Source organism: Equus caballus, chromosome 21 (genome assembly GCF_041296265.1).
Source record: "Equus caballus isolate H_3958 breed thoroughbred chromosome 21, TB-T2T, whole genome shotgun sequence".
NCBI classification, from domain to species: Eukaryota; Metazoa; Chordata; class Mammalia; order Perissodactyla; family Equidae; genus Equus; species Equus caballus.
In genome coordinates, this window is record NC_091704.1 from 10,492,686 (window position 1) to 10,513,548 (window position 20,863).

The 20,863-nt window shown below is 47.8% G+C and overlaps 1 protein-coding gene across 1 annotated transcript in view; it reads left to right on the forward strand.

Annotated features, from left to right (window-relative positions):
• LOC138919874 (rho GTPase-activating protein 20-like) overlaps positions 1-20,863 on the forward strand; it is a 97,012-nt gene that overhangs the window by 28,602 nt on the left and 47,547 nt on the right. Inside the window, exons 3-4 of the mRNA XM_070246462.1 lie at positions 19,008-19,626; positions 20,566-20,733. Of these exons, the coding sequence (XP_070102563.1) occupies positions 19,562-19,626; positions 20,566-20,733 (233 nt within the window). The 5' untranslated portion in view covers positions 19,008-19,561. The remainder of the gene's footprint in view (positions 1-19,007; positions 19,627-20,565; positions 20,734-20,863) is intronic.

The following is a 20,863-nucleotide window of genomic DNA, read 5'->3' on the forward strand; positions in this document are numbered from 1 at the left end:
GACTCTTCCAGCCACAGGAGTCCCTTCCCCTTCTCCTCCCTGGGCTTCTCCTCATTCCCCAGGGAGCTACCCAGTGTGCGCCTTCATCCTCGAAACTCTCACCCCCGTGTGTCCTCTGTGCACATCTAGTGAGGGGTCAGGCAGGAGGAAAGGGACCTGGATTCCTGAGCAGCCTGGGAAGTGACTTCATGGCTGACCTGTCCCTGTTCTCAGCTAATGAATGTTTTCCTTCATGTAGGGTTTGCATATGAGGCCCCTTCCCCTGAGGACTCCTTGCAAAGGGGGTGAATTCTGTCTCTGATTCCTGCTGAGGAGGCCCAAGCAGACAACGACAGACTGAAATGAGGTGGGAGGCTGCCCCTGAGGAGGGCCTCGCTCTGCCCTCAGGGAATGGCAGTGATCAAAGCAGTGGGGGAGGCAGGAGCCTCTGGCAGGGTCACCTGTCCTCTGGTCACAGATATGATGGACCTGGGCCTGGGGCAGCAGGGGCGCTGTAGGCTTGCTGCCAAGGGATCTTTGAGAGCTGGGAAACCAGACACCTGTCCCCTGGTCTCTGCTCACTGCCCCCTGGGCCCAGGAGCTGGATGTCTCGGGGTTCCTGGTGATTCTCAGCCCAGTCTCAGCCCAGGTCTACCCCTCCCAGAAATAATGATCTCAGGACATTGTGTGTGTGGTGGGAGAGGCAAACATGAACCGAGGAGGTGTTTGGTTGGCCAGGAGAAGAGGAGCAAATTTGTATGAAGGGCTCTATTCTCTGGGGATTGAGGAGGATGAGAGAGACCTGCAGCATTTCCATCTCAGCAGAGCTCTGGGGAGTCTGCACTACAGCCTGGATTCCACTCTCCTCCCCTTCCTCCTGCACTGCTCAGGTCAGGACGGTCGTGATTCCCCAGCCCACTAAACTACCTCCCAACCACATGGAGGAAATGTCTCTCCCTCTTTCCCTCCCTCCACCATAATGGCTGTTTGTGTTTCCAGACTCAGTCAGCCTGTGTGACTCAGTTACTCTCTGCGTCTGCCTCCCTGGGAGCTTTGGCCATGCTCAGCTGCACCCTGAGCAGTGAGCAGAGCACCTTCTACATCGGATGGAATCAACAGCACCCTAGGAAGACCCCCTCAGGATGTGACGTGCCTGAAGAGTGAAGGAAGCCACAGCAAGGGGGATGGAATTCCTGATCATTTCTGGGGCTCCAGCTCTGGGGCTGACCGCTACTCAACCATCCCCACCAGCCAGTCTGTGGAGCATCTCACAGCATTGCTGTGTCATTTGTTGAAGCAACAGTGATCCAGATGAATGGGGAAGTGGGATGATCCTGTTTCTTCTGACCTGCTACCGACACTGTCACATGGCTCCCAGAAAGAGTGTCTGGTGTCCTGACTATCAAAAGTGTTGGATTTTTTCTTCTTGTTTCTCCAGGGAAGAGCAAGGCATATAGCTTCCTACCATGAGCTCCCCAGGCAGCAGGCGGCTGGAAAGCTGCTACAGAGTGACCTGGTCCTGCAGTAATGGTGCAAATGTAGAAAGCAAACCTGGTGCACCCTGCTGTCTCGTGCGGTGTCATTCCCTAGGGGAGCAGGAATACTCTCCTCTCCAGGCGGAAACCCCAGGATGATGCCCCTCACTCCTGCCTCACTGGAGTTCATTGGAGTGACCACCTTAGAGGTATCTCACTGATCTTCTGGACCAAGGATTTTAGAACTCTCGCAATAAACTCGAAAGCACATGCTAATTTAAGGAGGAGAGAAAGAGACAGAGGCAGAGAGACATAGGAACAGTAAGAATGGTGGGAGTAAATGCACTTGACTCTTTCTTATATCTTGAGACATTTTATCTCAGGTGTCCAGGACGTGGGTTTGGTGAGTGAGAGAGAAGGAGGAGGGACCGACCCCATCACAGTGAAGAAAAGAGGTGCTAATCCAGAAAAATGAGGGAGAAATGAGAAAGATGCATTAAGGCCACCTTGACACCCCTGAGACTGAAAGGCAGGACTCTGTGACCTGTTGAAAAGCACGCACTCCAGCCTCAGAGGCAGCCGGTGCAGCCGGAATCCTGCCTGCCCTTTCCTCCCCTCGCTCATCCACGGCCCGGCTCAGTGCTCACTGGGACCCACAGGGGGTGACTTCCTACCGCCCCTGGGGCCTGGGGACAGATGGTGCCCAAGGGACTGAGAGAGCCCTAGTTCCCTTGGAGCTTGGGTGACAAAAGACACACAGACTTGGGACAGCTCTGTCTGCACTGTGAGTCCTCAACAGGCCTGGGTGTGTCCACCATGGCCTGGTCACTTCTCCTCACCTTCCACACTAACTGCCCAGATGTCATATGACACATGTGTGACCAAAATGGCTACATCAAAAGTACATTAATAATCGCTATTTTCACATAAAAAGAGAAACAATCCATTAAAATGGGCAAAAGATCTGAACAAACAATTCACAAAGGAAAATAAATAATAAAAAATTTTAAAAAGTTCTTGGCCTTATAAGTCATCAGCAAAAGGGAAATTCCAACTATAATGAAACCTGGACCAAAAGGTGGCCCATAGTGAGCCAATTAGCACAATCAGAGCTGCCTCGGCTTAATGGAGAGGAAGGAATATGCACCTACAGAAATTATGCACCTACTTGGGGCCGGCCTGGTGGCGCAGTGGTTGAATTTGCACCTTCCAATTTGACGTCCCTGGGTTCGCTGATTTGGATCCTGGGTGTGGACATGGCACCTCTCAGCAAGCCATGCTGTGGCAGGGGTCCCACATATAAAGTAGCAGAAGATGAGCACGGGTCTTAGCTCAGGGCCAGTCTTCCTCAGCAACAAGAGGAGGATTGGCAGCAGATGTTAGCTCAGGGTCAATATTCCTCAAAAAAAAAAAAAAAAAAACGAAAAAGAAACTATGCACCTACAGAAACTGATGGAATGAGAAAGTCTAACAAACCAAATGTTGACAGGGATGTGGGGCCAGAGGAACTCACCTATATTACTCATTTGGAATGTGAGATGCTTTGAAAACTTTTGCCAATTTCTGATAAATTGAAATCTAAACATTTAGTTTGACTCAGCTTTTCCAGTTTTATATATTTAAGCAAAACAAAAAAGAAAGAAAGAAAACAATGTCATAAAGGGAAATATGTAAGAATGCTCACGCTGGAAAAGACCTTTTAGTTGCAACACCAAAAGCTCCAACCAAAAAAAGAAAAACCAAAAAAACAAATTGATAATTTGGAATTCATCAAAAATGAAATACCCTGCACTTGAAAGTCACTGCTAATAGAAGGACAAGACAGCCATCGACTGGGAGAATATGCATGCAAATCACTTGCCTAATAAAGGACTTGTGTGGATAATATGTTGCAGAGTTCTTTCCATTCAATAATTACAGGAGAGTTCTATTTAAAATTAGGAAAGATATTTCAACAGACACTGCACCAAAGATGATACATGATAGCAAATAAGCTCATGAAAAATTTTTCAACATCATTATATATTATGGAAATGCAAATTAAAATGGAAATTATATGCCACTAAACCTGCATGAGAAGGGACAAAAGTACAATACTGAGAGGAGGCAGCACAGCTACTCTCACACGGCTGGTGGGAGCACGGAATCGACAAACTAGTTAGGAAAACAGTTGAGCAGTTTCTAAAAGGGGTAAATATATAGCTTCTTAAGACCCAGCTGCTCTGTTTCCCCAAGAAAAAATAAAGTGCATACTCATTCAAAGACTTGTACACAAATACTCAGCAGGTTTATTCATTTATAACATAAAGTTACATATTAAATTTTATTTTAACTACTTAATATATGAAATCACATATTAAATAAATGCAAACAAATAAATTTACTTCTAACATAAATAACGGCTTTATGTATAAATAGCCCAAAGTGTAAAAGACCCAAACGCTCATGAACAGGCGGATGGAGAAGCAGACTGCGGCCCGTCCATACTGTGTGCCCAGGAATGGCCTGTGGATAACTGTGAAAACAGGGATGGGTGTCAAAATACGTATGCTCAATGAAGGAAGCCAGACAAGTAAAGCTGGGAAACCAGAACAAAGATTTGAATTATATAAAATTCTACACAATGGACATTAATTTATAAAGACAAAAGCAGATCAGCAATCACCTAGGGATTGGGGAGGGGATGGCGGGATGGAGTGGTTTCAAACTGGTGATGTCAACATAATGACAGATACAGTCATTGCCTTGACGGTGGTGATGGATTCACCAGTGTGTTCATATATTCATGAGAGCTTGCCAAATTACACACTTTAAAATGGCAGTTGATTATTTGAAAATTAAACCTCACTAAAGCTGTCATAAATACATCTCAATCCCTTCTTGGTGAAAGAAAAAGTTCTTTCGAATCGGTCTCCAGCTCTCCTCAGAGCCACAGATTCAGTGCCGTAGACCACTGCAAAGGTCCCCTGTATGGTTTGCCACCCAACCACCAACCTAGTCTACTTAATGTCCCTGAGTATTTGCAAACACTGCCGATCTTCCAAGAATCAAGCACATTTCCTAGGAACAGTTATTGCTTTGTTTGTCCACCAGCAGAACCCCGGTCTCCATTCAGACCCAGGGCTCCAGTGGCTCCTTCATGTGGCCCCTGTGGAAGGAGCTGCTCGGGTCTTGCTCCCAGAGCCCTCTGCCTCCTCACTCACTGCAGACTCAGTCTCACTGTCCTGTGGTCAGATTTCCACATCTCTTCCTCCTAGCAGGCCAGGAAGCCCACAGTTAAACAGGTTGTTTATCAATATCACTTACGTGGGGGCAGAGCACGGGGTGTGGCGCATGGATGTTTGTGGACCCACAGTGACCAGGCTGTCAAGCCAGTGTCCCTGACATTATTTCCAACCTGAGACTGAAGTTAGAACAGTGAGCAGCAGGGGGCGCTGTGGGTCTTCCCCAAGGTTGCACCTTGGGTGCCCCCTGCTGTGTAATCCCTCAAATCCTCCAGGGCTGGGACATTGGTGCTTGTGTTTGCTGAGGGGTCTCAGTAGCTGTGTCCTCTCTGCTCACAGGTCTGAGTAAGGTCCCTCAGCTGCTTCCTCCCTGGTCCCTCTGATGGGGCAAACTCTGAACTCACCCATCAGCTCCTCCATCTAAGGAATCAAGCTCAGACTCAGCTGGTTCTCAGGACAAAAGTGGGATCATCATTAGGGGGAACAAACTTATGTGAGCAGCCACTTCTCTTTCAGATCAATGGAGAAGAGCAAAGATTTGGGGGCCACCAAGCCCTGATCTGGGGCCCCAGCAGGCTGTGTGCACCACGGCCGGGACTCCTCTCCTCCTCATGCCTCTCTCTCCCTGCACAGGTAGGGACAGTCTGCAGTGTCCAGAGTCAGCTCCTGAGCCTGTGTCAGCCCCCTGTGGCTGAGACCCTCTAGCTGCTTAACCTTAGTCTCTGCCTCATCATCCACGGGTGTCTGTGTCTGCAGGTTCCCTCTCCCGGCCAGTGCTGACTCAGCCACCTTGCCTCTGCATCACCTGGAGCATATGCCAGACTCACCTGCACTGCCAGCAGTGGCATCAGTGTTGGTGGATACAGGATATTCTGGACCAGCCAAAGCCAGGGAGCCCCCAGGTATCTCTTGCTCTGCCACACAGACTCAAATGAGCATCAGGGCCCAGGATCCCCAGCCACTTCTCTGGATCCAAAGATGACACAACTAACTCTGGTGTTCTGCTCGTCCCCGGGCTGCGACCTGAGGACGAGGCTCACTATTACTGTAACACATGGCCCGGCGTCACTAATGCTCACATGTGCTCCAGACCCCCGAGGACGTGAGACACAAACCGCCCCCCCCCACTCTCCTGGCCTGGTGCGCTCGCCCCTCTGGTGGCTCAGGAGATGGCTTCTGCTGTCACATCTTAGACAAGACCTGATTTTCCTAGAACCAGAACAGTTGACAAAGTCATACCCTTTTCTTCATATCATGAAGAATATCATTGCTAATATATTCTTATCCAACTCATGTTTGCATAGACAAAAATTGCTTGTTGAGAGAGAAGATTCTCTCAGTGGAGACATTTGAGGAGGCCAAAAGAGATCGAGTCTGCCCATGCCCAGCGCAGGGTCGAGTGACTGCGATATGCTTCCGGTCTGACTGTTTCAGTTTGGATTTTGTGATAAAATGCCAAGATGCAGAAATTAATTGTATTCTATATAGCAGTAATGAACCTTCAATTTTTAAAAGAAAAACAATAACATACAACATTAGTAATATTTAATGAAACGTGGATATATCTGAGAAAAATTGCAGATCTTGTATACTGAAAATTACAAAACCTTTCAAGAGAAATTTAAAAAATAAATGAATGAATAGATATTCCTAGTTTCTGGGTCAAAAAACTGACTGTCACTAAGATAACAGTTCTTCCCGAAATGATCCAAAGACTCGCTGCAAGGTCTTCAGGTAAAATGTAATCATGATGAACCATGAGGGAGATGATCTCAGCAAAGAAAGAAAATGCTAAGAGCAGACATAAATGGCGCACAGCCCTGGGATGCTCCTTCTCTCCCTCCCGGGCAGCCGATCCATCTGGGAAGGGAGGGGTGGAGCATCGTCTTTGAACTCCAGGAACAGAGAGGTTGTTTTCGATGATCAAGGTGAGGCAAGGAGAGCAGCGTTAGTCCCAGAAGAGTCAGAGGCCAGGTGGGGAACCTTCTCTGAGGGCTGACGGGCAGAGGGTGGGTGCAGCAGGCCAGGGCTGGATGCCACTGGGTCCTGAGCCCGTGCTGGCACCCACCATGTGCGCCGGGGGTGATGGGTTTCTTGTTGTTGCCTCACCACAAGGAGCACCTTCTGATCTGTCACCTGTGCATGAGGATTGTGACCCAGCGGCTCTAAAGAAGAAGGTGCTCCCAGGGTCCCTGACATCATTTCCAAGGCTCAGAAGTGGAACCTGCATCCATGAATCCTGGACAGGAAACCCAAAGGCTCTTCTCACAAAATCATGGATTACTGGCGATAGCTGCCTGGCCTGTCGCAGAAAGAGTGTGAATCCGTCCTTCAACAAATGGGGCGCCGACAGCCTGGTCTCGTGGGGTTGTGTACAGTGCACAACCATCCAGGAATATTCCTGGACCTCTGCTTCCCTGTGACCACGACCTCCTGAGGTCTGTGTAGGGCCCAGAGCACAGGCTGCCCTTGTGCCACCACGTATCACGGATTGTTCCACAGGACAGGACCCTGCAAAGGGCCAGAACGAGCGAAGAGCAGGCAGAGATTTGGATGAAGGGCTGTGTACGACTTATGGTTCTCCTGAGCACAGAATCAGTAGGATGTGTCTCTCTCTCTCTTTATCCATGTATCTATGTATGTATCTGACTATCGTCTATCCATCTACCTATGTGTGTATGTATGTGTGTATCTATCTATGGAAATTTATTTTAAGAAATTTTTTCACATGATTATAGAGACTGGCAAGTCCAAAATGTGCAGAAGGCTGGTAGGCTAGAGACCCAGGGAAGGAAGAGTAGAAGTTACAGTTGGGTTCTGAAGGCAGTCAGCTGGCGGAATTCCCTCTTCCTAGGGGAGGTCAGTCTTCTCTCTATCAAGTCCTTCAACTGATTGGATGAGGCCCACCCACATTATGGATAGTAATAAATTTCAATCAATGTTTACTGATTTAATTATTAATCTCTTTTAAAACATGCATTCACAGAAACTCTTAGAGTAATGTACGACCAAATATCTGTGTCCTGACCGAATATCATGGCATACATAAGCTGACACATAACATGAACCTCCACAGGCCCCTCCCTTCCCTCTGGGTGTGGAGGAGGATGAGAGATGTGAGGTAGCTGTGCCTTAGCTTTGGGGCCTTAAGGGGCAGGGTTCAGGTTGTCCTCACCATGCCTTGGGTCCCCCTGTTCCTCACTGACCTTGAACACCACACCTTTAATGGCTCCCTGACACACGTGTAGGCACACTGCCCAGGGCTGCCCTGCTCCCTGCAGCGTGGACCTGTCCTGTGCGCACAGGACTCTGCTTCTCTCCCTGCTGAGCTGGCCTCCTGCGAGGACTGGGATTCCCGGATGGAAAGCCAAGATCTGCTGCCCCAGAAAAAAGCGCTGGATAGAATGGAGTGATTTTGACACATCAGCCCCTGGGATATCCAGTTAAAGCTCCAGACCCATCGGAACAGCCACACTCTCACAACCTCAGTTCTCTTCTCGGTCTCCACATGGCCCTCGGCCAACAGCTCTGGTTTCCAAGTCGATGGTGAAGCTTAGCATCACTAACCAGCACAACCCAGATGCCACAGTGCTCTTCCAGTGTGGGAGGGCTGGGGACCGAGAGTCACACTCCTTGGGCAGCAAGAGTCAACCCCCCTTCAGTGCTAACGAGGGGCTGACTTTGTAGCATTATTATTAAATTTGCAGAGTGTCTCCTCACCTGATCAGTGAAGACATGAAACATGAGTTGGGAGCTCCTCCCCTCACAGTCTCCACAGCCAGAGCTTTCTTTTCAGTCAATGCTCAGGTTTTGTGGCTCCCATACTGGGTGACTCCGTTATCTTTGCAATTTCCCCCTCACTTATCATCCTCTCTGGCAATCCCAAACGTCTGCTGTGAATCCTCAAGTGAGTCAGGCTGTGGACAACATGAGCAGGGACCCCAAACCTCCCCTTCTCCATCTTTTATGTGTTTCAGGCTCCTGCTTCCAAGCTGTGCTCACACATCCATCTGTGGTGTCGGGTCAGGTCTCAGGAACAGGATCATCCACAGCAGAGAAAGCAGCACCTTGAGATGATCAGTGTGGCCTGGCGACAACAGCATCCAGGCAGAAGCCCTAGAAACGTGGACCCAGGTGTTCTTTTCTCACAGCATCTGAGACAGACCCTCTGGCTTCAGGTCTGGCAGGAAAGCTTCCTGAGGGTCTCTTAGATCCTGTCCTAGGACGGGGTTGGCCACTGGGACCAGACATGAGATGATCTTGACACAGTGTCCAGATCTGTGAGGAATCACGATGCAGCCCCTCCCCCTCCCCCTGTGAGCCCGTCACTCTCTGGTCACTTCCTCATCTGAGTCTACATCCGGGTGACTCTGCTGTTCATCTGCTGCCATCCCTGAATGTCTGGAGACTTTGTGGGAGCTGCGGCTCTGAGGATGGCTGCGCCATTCGTGACAGCCTGTTCTCACCCTCATCACTGCTGCACAGACAGAAGCTTTCTTTTCAGGGCACAAATTCTCTCTAGATAATTGACGGAAGAGTCAACAGAAGGGTGATGCCAATGTGTCCAGCCGAGTTAAGAACCTGCCAGTATCTCACCACAAGGAACCCATGAAATCCAATCCCAGATCTTTGTCAGAAACCCAAAATATGCCTCTATTTTCCTGTTTTACCCAATCCCAGGATGGTGGCCCTCTTCCTGTCCTCTTGAGGCCAGGAGCAGTAACTTCCAACCTGATCCCCTGGGCCTGACCCTCAGCTCTGTGCATCTTGCTCCCTGGGGGCTCCCTGCCCTCAGACCCCAGGCTCCCTTGTGAGGACTGACCTTCCTGCATGAACAGGAACCCAGGGTCAAGGCTGCTCCGAGAGTCACAGGACCCACTTGGGCGGAGGGAAAGAGGGTACCTTGACGCCTCTGTGTCCACATCCTCGGGACAGTTTGTGTCCCTGACCTCAGGACTGCGTCAAGACTGCAAACGTGTGTTTCTCTAGCCAGATCAGGAGAAATCGGTGAGAGTTTATCAAGGCAAAGAAGAGACCACTGTTCATCATTTATCACTCAATGAAGGCACAGGCCTTAGGTCTGTCAGTTCCCTGGAAGATTCTGGAAATGGAAAAGAAGACTCCACAGCTGGTGTTGGAAATCAAACACAGAATTAGTGGATGTAAAGGTTTACCATAAGCCAAGAGAGACAGAAGTGGGACTCAATCGTGAGAGTGAAATGAGTGGATTTGTTTCAAAACCATCCTTTTTTGTCTCCTTTCTCATTGCAAAGGTTTAAGTAGAAAAACACAGGTGACGTTTTCAATAAACGCTTAAGAAGATGACAATTAAATTCATCTCCATGCCTGCCTTTGTAAAAATAAATATAGAAATAAAGCAATAAGGACTACTTCCTCAATGGCTTAAGGATGGTGTATCTTTAAACCAGAGAAAAGCATTATCCCAGAACAGAGAAGACTAGAATTGTTCCATTTCGGTCTTGGACCCCACGTGATGACTGCCGACACAGCTCTTCTGAAAGGTTTACCCTGAGATTTGTGTCAAGTCAAGAATAGAAAAAAAGAGAAAACATTTAAATATGAAGAGTTAGATTTTAATTATGAAAGCTATAAGTATGTACCTAGAAGTCTAGAGATTGTACTGAAAATTAATTAGGATGAATGAAAAAATTATCTGAGTCACAATGAATAAACATAGTATCTCATGTTAAAAGTATGTAATCTAAAATGTAGTTCAAAATGTATATGATTCTGTTTCCAGTATAAAAAATTAAAAATTTGACCATATCTGTAGAAAAACAATTACAAATTTCAGCACGTAATAAAATAAAAAATTGAACAAATGGTGGAATGTTTCCTTACATGAAAACAGAGTAAAAATGTCAGCAGTGAGTAGACAGGTTATATGGGCACCTTTATTATTTATGTTGTGACTTATTCATACATGTTTCCCCTTGAGAAAGTGTGGGTTAGCGTAAGCAGAGGTCACGGTGCACGTGACACGCCACCACTGCAGAGCCTGACATGGACCAGGCACAGTGACCCCGTGTGCTGCCCACTAACTGGCATTTGCTGCTAACACATCCCTCCCTCTGATATCTGAGGGGCCGCACTGGAGCAGCACCCACTGTGGGGACAATGACGTCCTCCCTTCAGCACTTCCTTGCTTATGTTGTTCTGGAGCCTCTGCCCATAGGGAGCGAGGACTGAGGCTCAGCTTGACAGGAAGGAGAGGCTGGAGAGAAAACAGAGTGAAAGAGAGACAGAGACCAAATTTCTTGGGTCCCAAACTGTGAGTGCACAGGGTCAGATCTGTGGTGCCTTTGTGTTTTTATTCCCTGCGCTGGGGATGGGTTATGACACCCCACCTCAGCCCAGCAGTGGAATCAGTATGGGGACAGTGGAGACAGTTGTGGATGGTCCTCAGCGAGAAGGCCACAGCAGTGAATTCTGAGCTGAATGTGACCAAGAGGCTGCAGCCTGAGCAAGGCCTGGGTGTGGCCCCTTCCTGTGGGGAGTGAGAGGCAGAAGCTGAGCCAGGGGTGGAGGCAGGGGATCTCTGTCTGAGGGGCTCCTAACCCCTCATGTCAGGCCGAGAGGAATAAGGGCTGGGGCAGCAGGAGGCGCTGTGGGCCAGTCGCTGGAGGTTCCATGGGGTGATGGCAGCTAGGAAAACAGCCACCACCTGAGTCTGTGACCCATGTCCAGTGACCTCCATGCCAGGGTCCCAGAGCCTCAGGGCCTCCACCCAGCCCACTTCTCCCTCGGTCAGATGCCGCATGTTTTTTGGAGGGAAGGAAGGGGATTTAGGGAAGAGGTTTGGAGGCTGGTCCTCGGGGACTGGGTGAGATGTGAGTGAGCTGTACCTCCTGAATGATGGTCTATGGACACACATTGGGATTTGAGGTCCTGAGCTCATCCTTGTGATGGAAATATAGACAACAGCCTTCCTGCCTTGTTCAGTGGTGACAGGAAGGTTGTAGTTGTCAAGTGCGTCATCTCAATGGACTTCCCTCCTTCTCTGAGATTTATCTGAGTTGTCCAATGTCCATGATCTCACATGTCCCTAGGCTGATATCCCACATGGGTCAAAAATGTCCCTGCAGTCCCAGGCATCACACACACACAATAAACTCTCCTGAATGAGAGAGATTGCCCTCCCTGATCCATGGAACAGGAATCTCAGACTTCATGAGGACGGGACTGGAAGAGATACCTCACACTGTCTCCCCTGACTCCATCATGGTGAGCAGGGAGGGGATTGTCTGATTGGTTTGGAAAATGAAAGGCCTGTCCCTGGGGCTGGAGCTGGGGCAAATCACAGGCTCACCACATGACTGGGAGATTTGGGGTCAGAGAGGAGAGGAAAGGACAGAAGGTTTCCCTCAGTGGTCCCAGCATGTGCATCATCTGCTCTCCACCCTCGTCATTAGTTCATGTTGGGTCAACTACTGTGCACACTAGGAGCTGGGCAGAGGACACTGTCTCATAAGACTCTGCTTTTGGTGCCCTGGTCTTTCTAATGTTCTGCAAAGGGTCAGTCTCAGATGAAATGACACCAACTCCAATCAGGGAGGCCCCAGGCTGAAATTCAATACTCTCTGGAGAAGGAGAAGGGGGCAAAACTCCCTCATGAGGATGTCCTCTTCCCAGAGGGAGTGAGAAGGGCGATTACATCTCAAGAACCCACACTAGTGGCCATTGCCTGCCATCACCGGGCTCCTCCCCTGCAAGTGCCTCCTCTCTCAGGTGAGGACCTGTCCTAGAGGCCCAGCTCATGGATGTCTAGACACACACTCCAGTCCAGAGCCCTTCTGTCATGTTCCCCCAAACAAGTGATTCCTCAGGTCACTGAGGGCTGATTTCTGAGATTCTCCCCCTCACAGGGCCCAGGTCTCAGGGGCTCTGTCCCAGTTACGTTCCTCTTCTGTGTCCTGGAGCTTGGATCAGAGTTAGCCTGACTCAGAAAAGTGAACGGTTCACTCATACAAGTAGAGAATGAGCCATGTGAAATATTCTATTCAACTCATACATTAGTGAGGAGACCAGTGAATGGTAAGGATTGGTCCAAGAGAAGAGTGTAGCAAAAATCAAAGTACTTCCATTCCACCAGGAATAGGACCTCTGAAGCAAAGATTTGGAGTGTTGGAGACACGCTGCTTAATCTCTAACAAGGAAGACATCACATAAGAGGAAAAGAGTCTGTGTCTTTCAATTACTGCCACCACTGCTTGTCCTTGGTTTCAATCCATTGTCTGTTTTTCTCTAATCGAGCAGACATTCCTGGATGCTGGGGCAGGCTGCCCTGGGGACAGAGTCCACCAGGGGTGTGTGAGTCTGCCAGGGCTGCCATAACATAACACCACAGATGGGGTGGATTAACCACAGATGTGTTTTCTCACATTTCTGCAGGCTGGAAGTCCAAGATCAAGGTGACGGCAGTTTGGTTTCTCCTTGGCTTGCGCGTGGCTGCCTTCTCACTGTGTCCTCACAGGGACCTTTCTCTGTGTGCTCATCCCTGGTTTCTCTTCTTCTTCTTATAAACACACCAGCCCCACTTGTTTGGGCACCACCCTCATGACCTCATTTACCTTAATTACCTCCTTCAATGCCTTATCTCCAGGGACAGTCACATCAGGGTTAGGGTCTCAACCTAGGATTTTGAGGGACACAGTTCAGTCCATATCAGGGAGTCAGGGCAGAATCAGGGAAACAAAGTCCAGCTCTGTTTGACTCAGGCTAGTTGACTCTCCATATTATGTGCATCCACACCATTTACTGAACACCTAATTTGGGTCAGACTTGGGTGTAGGGGCTCAGGATAGTAGGTGGACAAGATAGGAAGGGTTCACATGCTCAGAGTGGTGACACTGTCTAGGGGAAGAGAGAGTACAAACAAGCAAAATATACTGTATAGGAAAGCTGTTTTGGGAGAGTAAGGAGGGGTGAGCTTGGTGGGGTGGAGATGGGAGCATTAGAGAGGTTGTCAGGGGATCAACAGTATGTGATTTGTTTATGAGGCCCAGGTGCTGCATAGAAAATGAAGGAGGAGGAGGATTGGATGTAGGTAGGGACTAGGTAGGAACTGTGGACGACACAAATGTCAGACTGTGAGTCTGGCTAACCGGTGGAGCAGGTGGGATAGAGGAATAAGTTCAGATTCCCCATGTCTTGGAGGAAGGAAGTATTGAAGGATGGTGTTGGGAAAAAGAGGAACTGAGGCTGGGCTCTTGGGAAAAGTGCGGGTGTCGGGTGATTCAATCAATTGAGACAACATGATGGCTCCATCTAGTTGAGACAGGATTATTTGAAGCTCACATTTTCAGGAGATATGATCAGCTCTGACAAATGTGTCTACTCATTAGGAAGGCCAGGCCTGTGCATCTCTAGTTTACTCTCCTCTTACATTTGATGAAAACTTCACCTGTGCCTGTTCAATTTCAGCATCTTGTTAGAGGAACAGAACACGAAGGATGAACTCAGCCCCCTCCTTCTCAATGCTGCCCCCATATTAGAAACTTTCCACTTTTTAAAAGCCAGAAAATGACCCTTTCTACCAGATTAATTAATCTGAACTTCAGGAGCGGGATTCTGTAATGGGGTCATGTTAAAATGCTTCCAGAGGTTTATTTTATGTAAAAAAGATTGATAATGCCTACTTGGCTTCTCTTCTTATTTTCTTGAGGAAGAAAATTGGCCAACAAGACAGGACAGGCTGAAGAGGCTGACACTTGGCTCCAGATGGGACCTCAGGCCTCATATGAGGGGGCCTGCTCTCCCACTGGGCAGGGTCCAGGAGGATGGTCCACACATCCTGATCCCAGTCATCCCCTGTGGGGGCTGAAAGGCTGTGCCTGGAAGCAGGTGTTAGGATGGCGTCATTTCCCAGGCAAGCAGAGTCTAGTAGGAGAAATCAAGAAGACTCTCCTAGAAACCAAAGTGTGATGGATGCATTTCAAGAAAGACAACCCCTCAGTGCAGTGAGAAGGAGGATCTAGGCAATGCTTTACCCCAAAATCAAGAGAAGATAGTGGATGGATGGGTGTGGCTCCCCCCTGGGCACTGGACAGTTTCCTTGTTGGGCAGGGTTGGCCCTGGGTCACAGCTGATAAGGGCTGTGCTGAGACAGAAGTCTGCTTCAGGGTCCACAGCTGGTATTAGTCTGAAGGCCTGCTTCCTGGGGCTTAAATGGGCCTGTCCCCAGCCCATTTCCTGCCCACAGACCACTCTGCACAGGGCTGGAGCCAGGGCACAGGGCTGCCTCAAGATTCCCATTCAGACTGAGGGCAGCAGGCCTGCCTCCAGGGGCACTGATGAGCATTTGTCTTGTGCAGTTCCTGGATGGGCAGGACTGCTCCTGGACTGTGGCTAAGAGGGGCTGGAACTGGATCACGGGCTGCTTCAGGGCTCACAGCCAGGGACACGGTTGTCAGGCCTGCTAACTGAGGCACAGATGGGAGTGACTCCTGCTGGGTCCATTGACAAATGGTGCAGGTGACAAGAAGAAGACAAAAAAAGATGTGCCATGTTCACAGGGGTATGGCACTGATCTGGGCCTGTGGTCAGGACCCCCTGAGCATGGGCCTGCCTTCTCAAACACCACTCCTCAGCCTTGGGTTCCACCAGGATTTCACAGTCTCCTACCTGGATCCAGAAGCTCCCACAAAGGCACTTTTCTCCATTGATGGCCGCCAAATCATGGTTGCTGAGTGAGGACACGAGTGGGGGACCGCCTATTCCATCATCTTGCTGATGTCACTCGCCTGTTAAGTGATATTTAAAAATTTTAGGTAATGTATTTTGTTCTCGTATGGTTAGTCATTTTTGTGTTCAACCTAGGAAGAATTTGTCTATTGCCAGGACATGAAGATGTTACTGTATTTTTTCTAGAACTCTTATGATTTTAACTTTTATATTGATGACTATGATTCAAATCAGATTGAGTTTTTCATATGGGACGAGTCAGTGGCCAGTGGTCACTATTTCCAGACCACAGGCTTGTGATCAATTAAAGAAAAGCCAGTGACTATTTCAACAGAAAAGAATTTGATAAAATTTCAGAACTTGTTTGTGATTTTGAAACAATCTCTCAGGAAACTGGAATCAAAGGGAAGTCCCATTCCCTGACAGAAGACAGGAAATAAATAAATCATCAAAAATCATTATTCTAAGTCACTTTATGTTAGAATTTCTCTATTTAAAACAGAGATAAAACAAACGTCACACATCAGAAGAAGCGATCTGTTAGAATTGCTATGAGAGCAGCATCCTTGGTCCTGCAGAGGACGTTCTAGATTATGAGCTGCCCCACACGCAGGGACGTCCTTGTCTGTCACAGTTTTTAAATTAAATGATCATGAGGAATAGTCCTCCAGGCTCTCTAATGGGTCACATTTTTACAGATCGTCATAGTAAAGTTGTTCTGGAATTCAAATGCTATAAAATCTCTTCTTACAACCCTTTATCCTAGATGTCTGACTCAGTCCAAGGATAATACTCCACCAACCAAATTGGAAATATGAAATGTTTAAATAAAAAGTAATAACATAATATACATCCACTTCTTTAGGGAATGTAAACAGGGTAAACTAATCAGAAAAACAAAATGATGATAAGAATCATAACTGCATTCTTTGTTCAGTATTTCTATGCTTAAATTTTATCTAAGAGAATATGCACAATGGGATCAGATGTAAGTGTGGAAATTTCCTAGTAAATTATTATAATAAAAACAGGTATTTGCTCATCTCAGCATGGTCAGTATCTCCAGCAGGTGATGTGTGAGCCTGGTCCTGATGGAAGGGGACAGCGGTGGGAAAGGAGGACCAGAAGTACCAAAAGGAGAAGGTGACACTGGGTTTCAGGGTTAAGCATCCTCTTAGCAAAGGGGCCCTACTTGTGCTTTTGTATAGGCTCCAGGGGAGAGGTGAGCCAAGAGGTCGGAAATAAAGATGGTCACATATACAGAGACTTTGAATGTGACACTCAACAGCTTTACATAATCTTGACAGTGAGAGAAATTGTGTGAAACGTTTAAGCAGGGAGGTGCCTTTATCAGATAGATGCGCTTGAAATATCGCTCTAAATACAGAGTGAAGAATGGAATACAGTGGGCAAACTGTGGGATGAGGCCACACTGAGGGACTCTGCAAGGCTGGGGGAGCAGGGCTGGGCTCCTGCACGTGGTACCTGGAATGGGGCAGAGCCATGTGCAGCTGAGGGGAGGCTGGGGACAGAGCACAGAGAATCTCAGTGTCCATGTCCTGAGGGAGATGAGGGGCTCTCAGCCAGCAGGAGCAGGCTCCAGATGCCCAGAGGAATTATGCGAGTCTATGCACTGCCTCTTTCTCCTGCTGGGATCTAACTTCCATGTGAATAGGAGTTTTCCCCTCTTATGTCACTGCTGTATCTACAGAGCCCAGAAAACTGTGGCACAAAGGACAAACTCAGCAAGTGTTTACTGAAAGAGTATTTGAATTCTCCTGAATTTCAAACCTTGTTGAAGAGCAGATCTGAGGCAAAGATAATGATTTCTGCTTTCTGGACAGCTTGAGCCTGGAGTTCTGAGTCGAATTAAGAGTAGAGGTTAAGTAATAATGGTGATCTCATTGTCTATAGGACAGAAGAGAAACTCCCCCTTGACCCTGGGGACAGTGACCAGGGAGATGGACTGGGTTCCACGGCTTCACGCAGAGAAAGAGAAGGATGCGCTGGGCCTGCAGGGACTGAGGAAAAAACCATGGGGAGCAGGCGGAAGGGGGAACAAGCTCCATGAGCAAATAAACTGCAGAGTGTGGGTAAACTTGATAGAAGTCAAATAGCATTCCACTTAAGAACATGTATGATAGACATTTTTTTTTAGGATTGGCACCTGGGCTAACAACTGTTGCCAATCTTTTTTTTTTTTTCTGCCTTATTTCCCAAAACCCCCTGTACACAGTTGTATATCTTAGTTGCAGGTCCTTCTAGTTGTGGGATGTGAGACGTCGCCTCAACGTGGCCCGACGAGCTGTGCGCGCCCAGGATCCGAACACTGGGCCACCGCTGCAGAGCACGCGAACTTAACCACTCGGCCATGAAGCCGGCCCCTAATGATAGACATTTATTAACAAGATGTTAAATGTAGAGCTCATGATCCAGCACAAGATCAATGAAATTTTAATACTCAATTTTTTAACCCAAAATCCTATGAAGGACCCTAGTGGGAAAACCTGTGAAGAGAGGATGATGGGGTTGGTAAGCTGTGTGTCCATAGAAGAGATGATTCTGAACAGGGAGAGATGGATGACAGAAGCCAACAAATGAGGGTCTAAGACTTTCTCTGCCAGGTTGGACTTTACTCTAATACAAGATGGCGTGATGGGAGCTGCACAGCTCAAATATTAGGATTCATTGTGCTTCTTTGATTTCTCACTAGTACAGGCAATAGATTACCTAAAAATTGGAGTTTAAAACACAGATAAGGTTATGTGAGATTATTTGGAATTCATTGCTTTATGCACAAGTGATGGAACACTGAACATGGATGCGCTCCCTAAACCACATTAAAATGAAGGGATATGATGTTTGCAACATCTTGTCTCATGGTTAAAACACTTTAAATTCCAATTTCTGTACATTTTTCCACCTTCCATGTGCACTGCCTTATGAGAGAGTGATACAAGAGTCATTGCCTCCAATGTATGTGAATGCCATTAACAGATGATCAGACCATGGATGTGTGAATAGAGACAGTGACCTGGTGAGCTGCAGAAACCAGCTGTGCTCTCAGGGCTTTGGCCCTGGTGAGGGGTGTGTCCTGTGACCAGGAGGGGGCAGTGCAGGACAGCCCTTTGGTCCCTACAAAGCTGCTCAGCAAGGACCATTCACTCAAAGGAGCCTGGGCCTGGGGGCTGGACCCTGTGCTTACTGAAGGAGGCTGAGAAGCTCTGTCCTCTCTGGCCTGGCAGAGTCCCCTGAGCAGGGACCTTTGTGTTGTCTCGGTAGGTGCTTCCTCCCAGGGCTCTCCCAAGGGGTGAGGCCAACCTCCATCCTCCTCAGTGTGTGGTGTGAGCTGAGCTCCAGCACCAGGGCTCAGGGAGGGGCTGGGCAGTCACTGGATGGAAACCCATTTTCATGGGCAGCCCCTACTATGGCACAGGGTGGAGACCATGGGGATGTGTGCACCATGGCCTGGTCTCCCCTCCTCCTTGTGCTCCTCTCTCACTGCACAGTTGGGGACAGGCTTTGGGGACAGAGGGAAGCCCCCAACATCACTTCTCCCTTGCTTAGACTTCTGAGAAATTTCCCATGATTCTTGCCCAGCAACCATGCCTGTCTGTGTCTGCAGGTTCCCTCTCCCAGCCTGTGCTGACTCAGCTGCCCTCCCTCTGCATCTCCTGGAAAAACAGCCAGACTCTCCTGGACCCTGACCTCTCGCTTCAGTGTTGACGATTACTGGATATGCTGGTACCAGAAGAAATCATGGAGACTGGGCAGAGAAAGGATCCTGTGGTGATGGAAATAAATGTCCTGTATCTTGACTGTATCAATGCTACTATCTTAATTATGGTATTGTACTATAGTTTAGAGAGATAGTACCATTCGGGGAACCAGGTAAAAGGTTGATGTAATTTCTCTGGGTTGTTTCTTACAACTTCCTGTGAATCTACAATTATCTCAAAGTAAATAGATTAGTTTTAAAAACTCAAAAGATGCAGGCAAAACCAGGGAAACAGATATGTCAGTTTGTCAGTTATGGCATGCGCCTTAGAACCCTAACGTCATAACAGCCGGTGACCTTGACAACTCCAGAATCCTCAGGCTTCAGTGCCTAGTTTACAGTGCTCTGCCAAGTGCTGTAGACGTGCTCGATAGTCAGTGCCAAGAATTGAAGAAAACGGGATGTTTTCGTCAATCAAAAAGCGCTTTCAGCTTTCAGGCGGTCGTTCAAGGCTTCACCTCCGCAGGTAGTCTTTGAATATACTACTCTTGATCGTCCAAAGGGACTAGCAGTCACAGGAAGTGTTCTGTTTTGTTTCTCCTAAAACATGGGAACTGATTCTTACCTTCAGCACTGCTTTCATGAAAAGCTACTCATGTTCACAAGGTTCAGTGCTGCTGAGTACAGAAAGCAGGCTTTACATACTCAAGGGAGACTCTTTCTTGGCTCCATGAGAGAGAATTTTCTGTAGACCTATGACAATATCTCCCTATTCATGAAAGAGTTTTTGTGTCCTGAGAAATTTAGTTGTTTTACCTTTTATGACCAAAGAGTCATAGCTTAGAGGTTATAAGCTCAACAAAATAATATCTAAGACCCTGTTGTGTTTAGAAACTTATTGATGTTTCCAGTATTATTTGCTGATCTTTGAGAATTTCCCCCCAAAACTTGAATACTGATTTAGCTACGATTGGAGTCAATTTTCCAGAATCTTCAGTTATCTAAATTTTTATGTTAACATGAAACTAAATTGTAATTACTTTTTCACAAATCTCTAGGTCACTTTATTTTATCTGTCTCAGGCCACAAATTGTCCTGGGTTTTGGATTTTTTTTTTTTTTTTTTACCTTCTTGTAATATTCTCAACCTTTGGCCTCTTGGTTCTCCCCTTCCCAACAGCTCGTGGCCATCTTTGCTTTGCTGCTGCCCCCTTCTCCCCACCTCTAAGAGTTGGCATGCTCCGGGGCATGTCCTGGAAACTGTTCTCCAGCTACCTCAACTCCCTGTGTGCCCTCATCTTTTTTAATAGCTTTCTGTAATTTGGAGACTTGAATTTGAGCTATAGAGTTCGGTTTTGGGGATCGAGGCTAATTTTTAGTGTCGTGTTAACCTTGACCTTTGGCACAAAACTCTATCAGGTATTTGATGGGTGACTGGTTGTCCTGTGGTATTTGTTGCTTTGCAGGGAAAGCTCTTCTGTTGAGGTGGACACCCACAGTGAAAATGCTACGTCATCTGAGAGTGCCGGTCGCACTCTGCTGATCCACGGCCCCGTGGAACTCAAAAGAGGCTGGAGGAGGCAGAAGCGACACCTCTTCTTGCTCAGCGATCTGTTGCTGATAACTAACACCAAGTACGTGTACACTACAGGCTCTCCTGATTACCATCAGATTGTGTTTTCACCAACCCTTACTGTGGGAAAATATTAAGTGGATTTCTTCTTTTGCTTTTGCAAATGTTTTGATCCTCCCTTTAGTCAACAA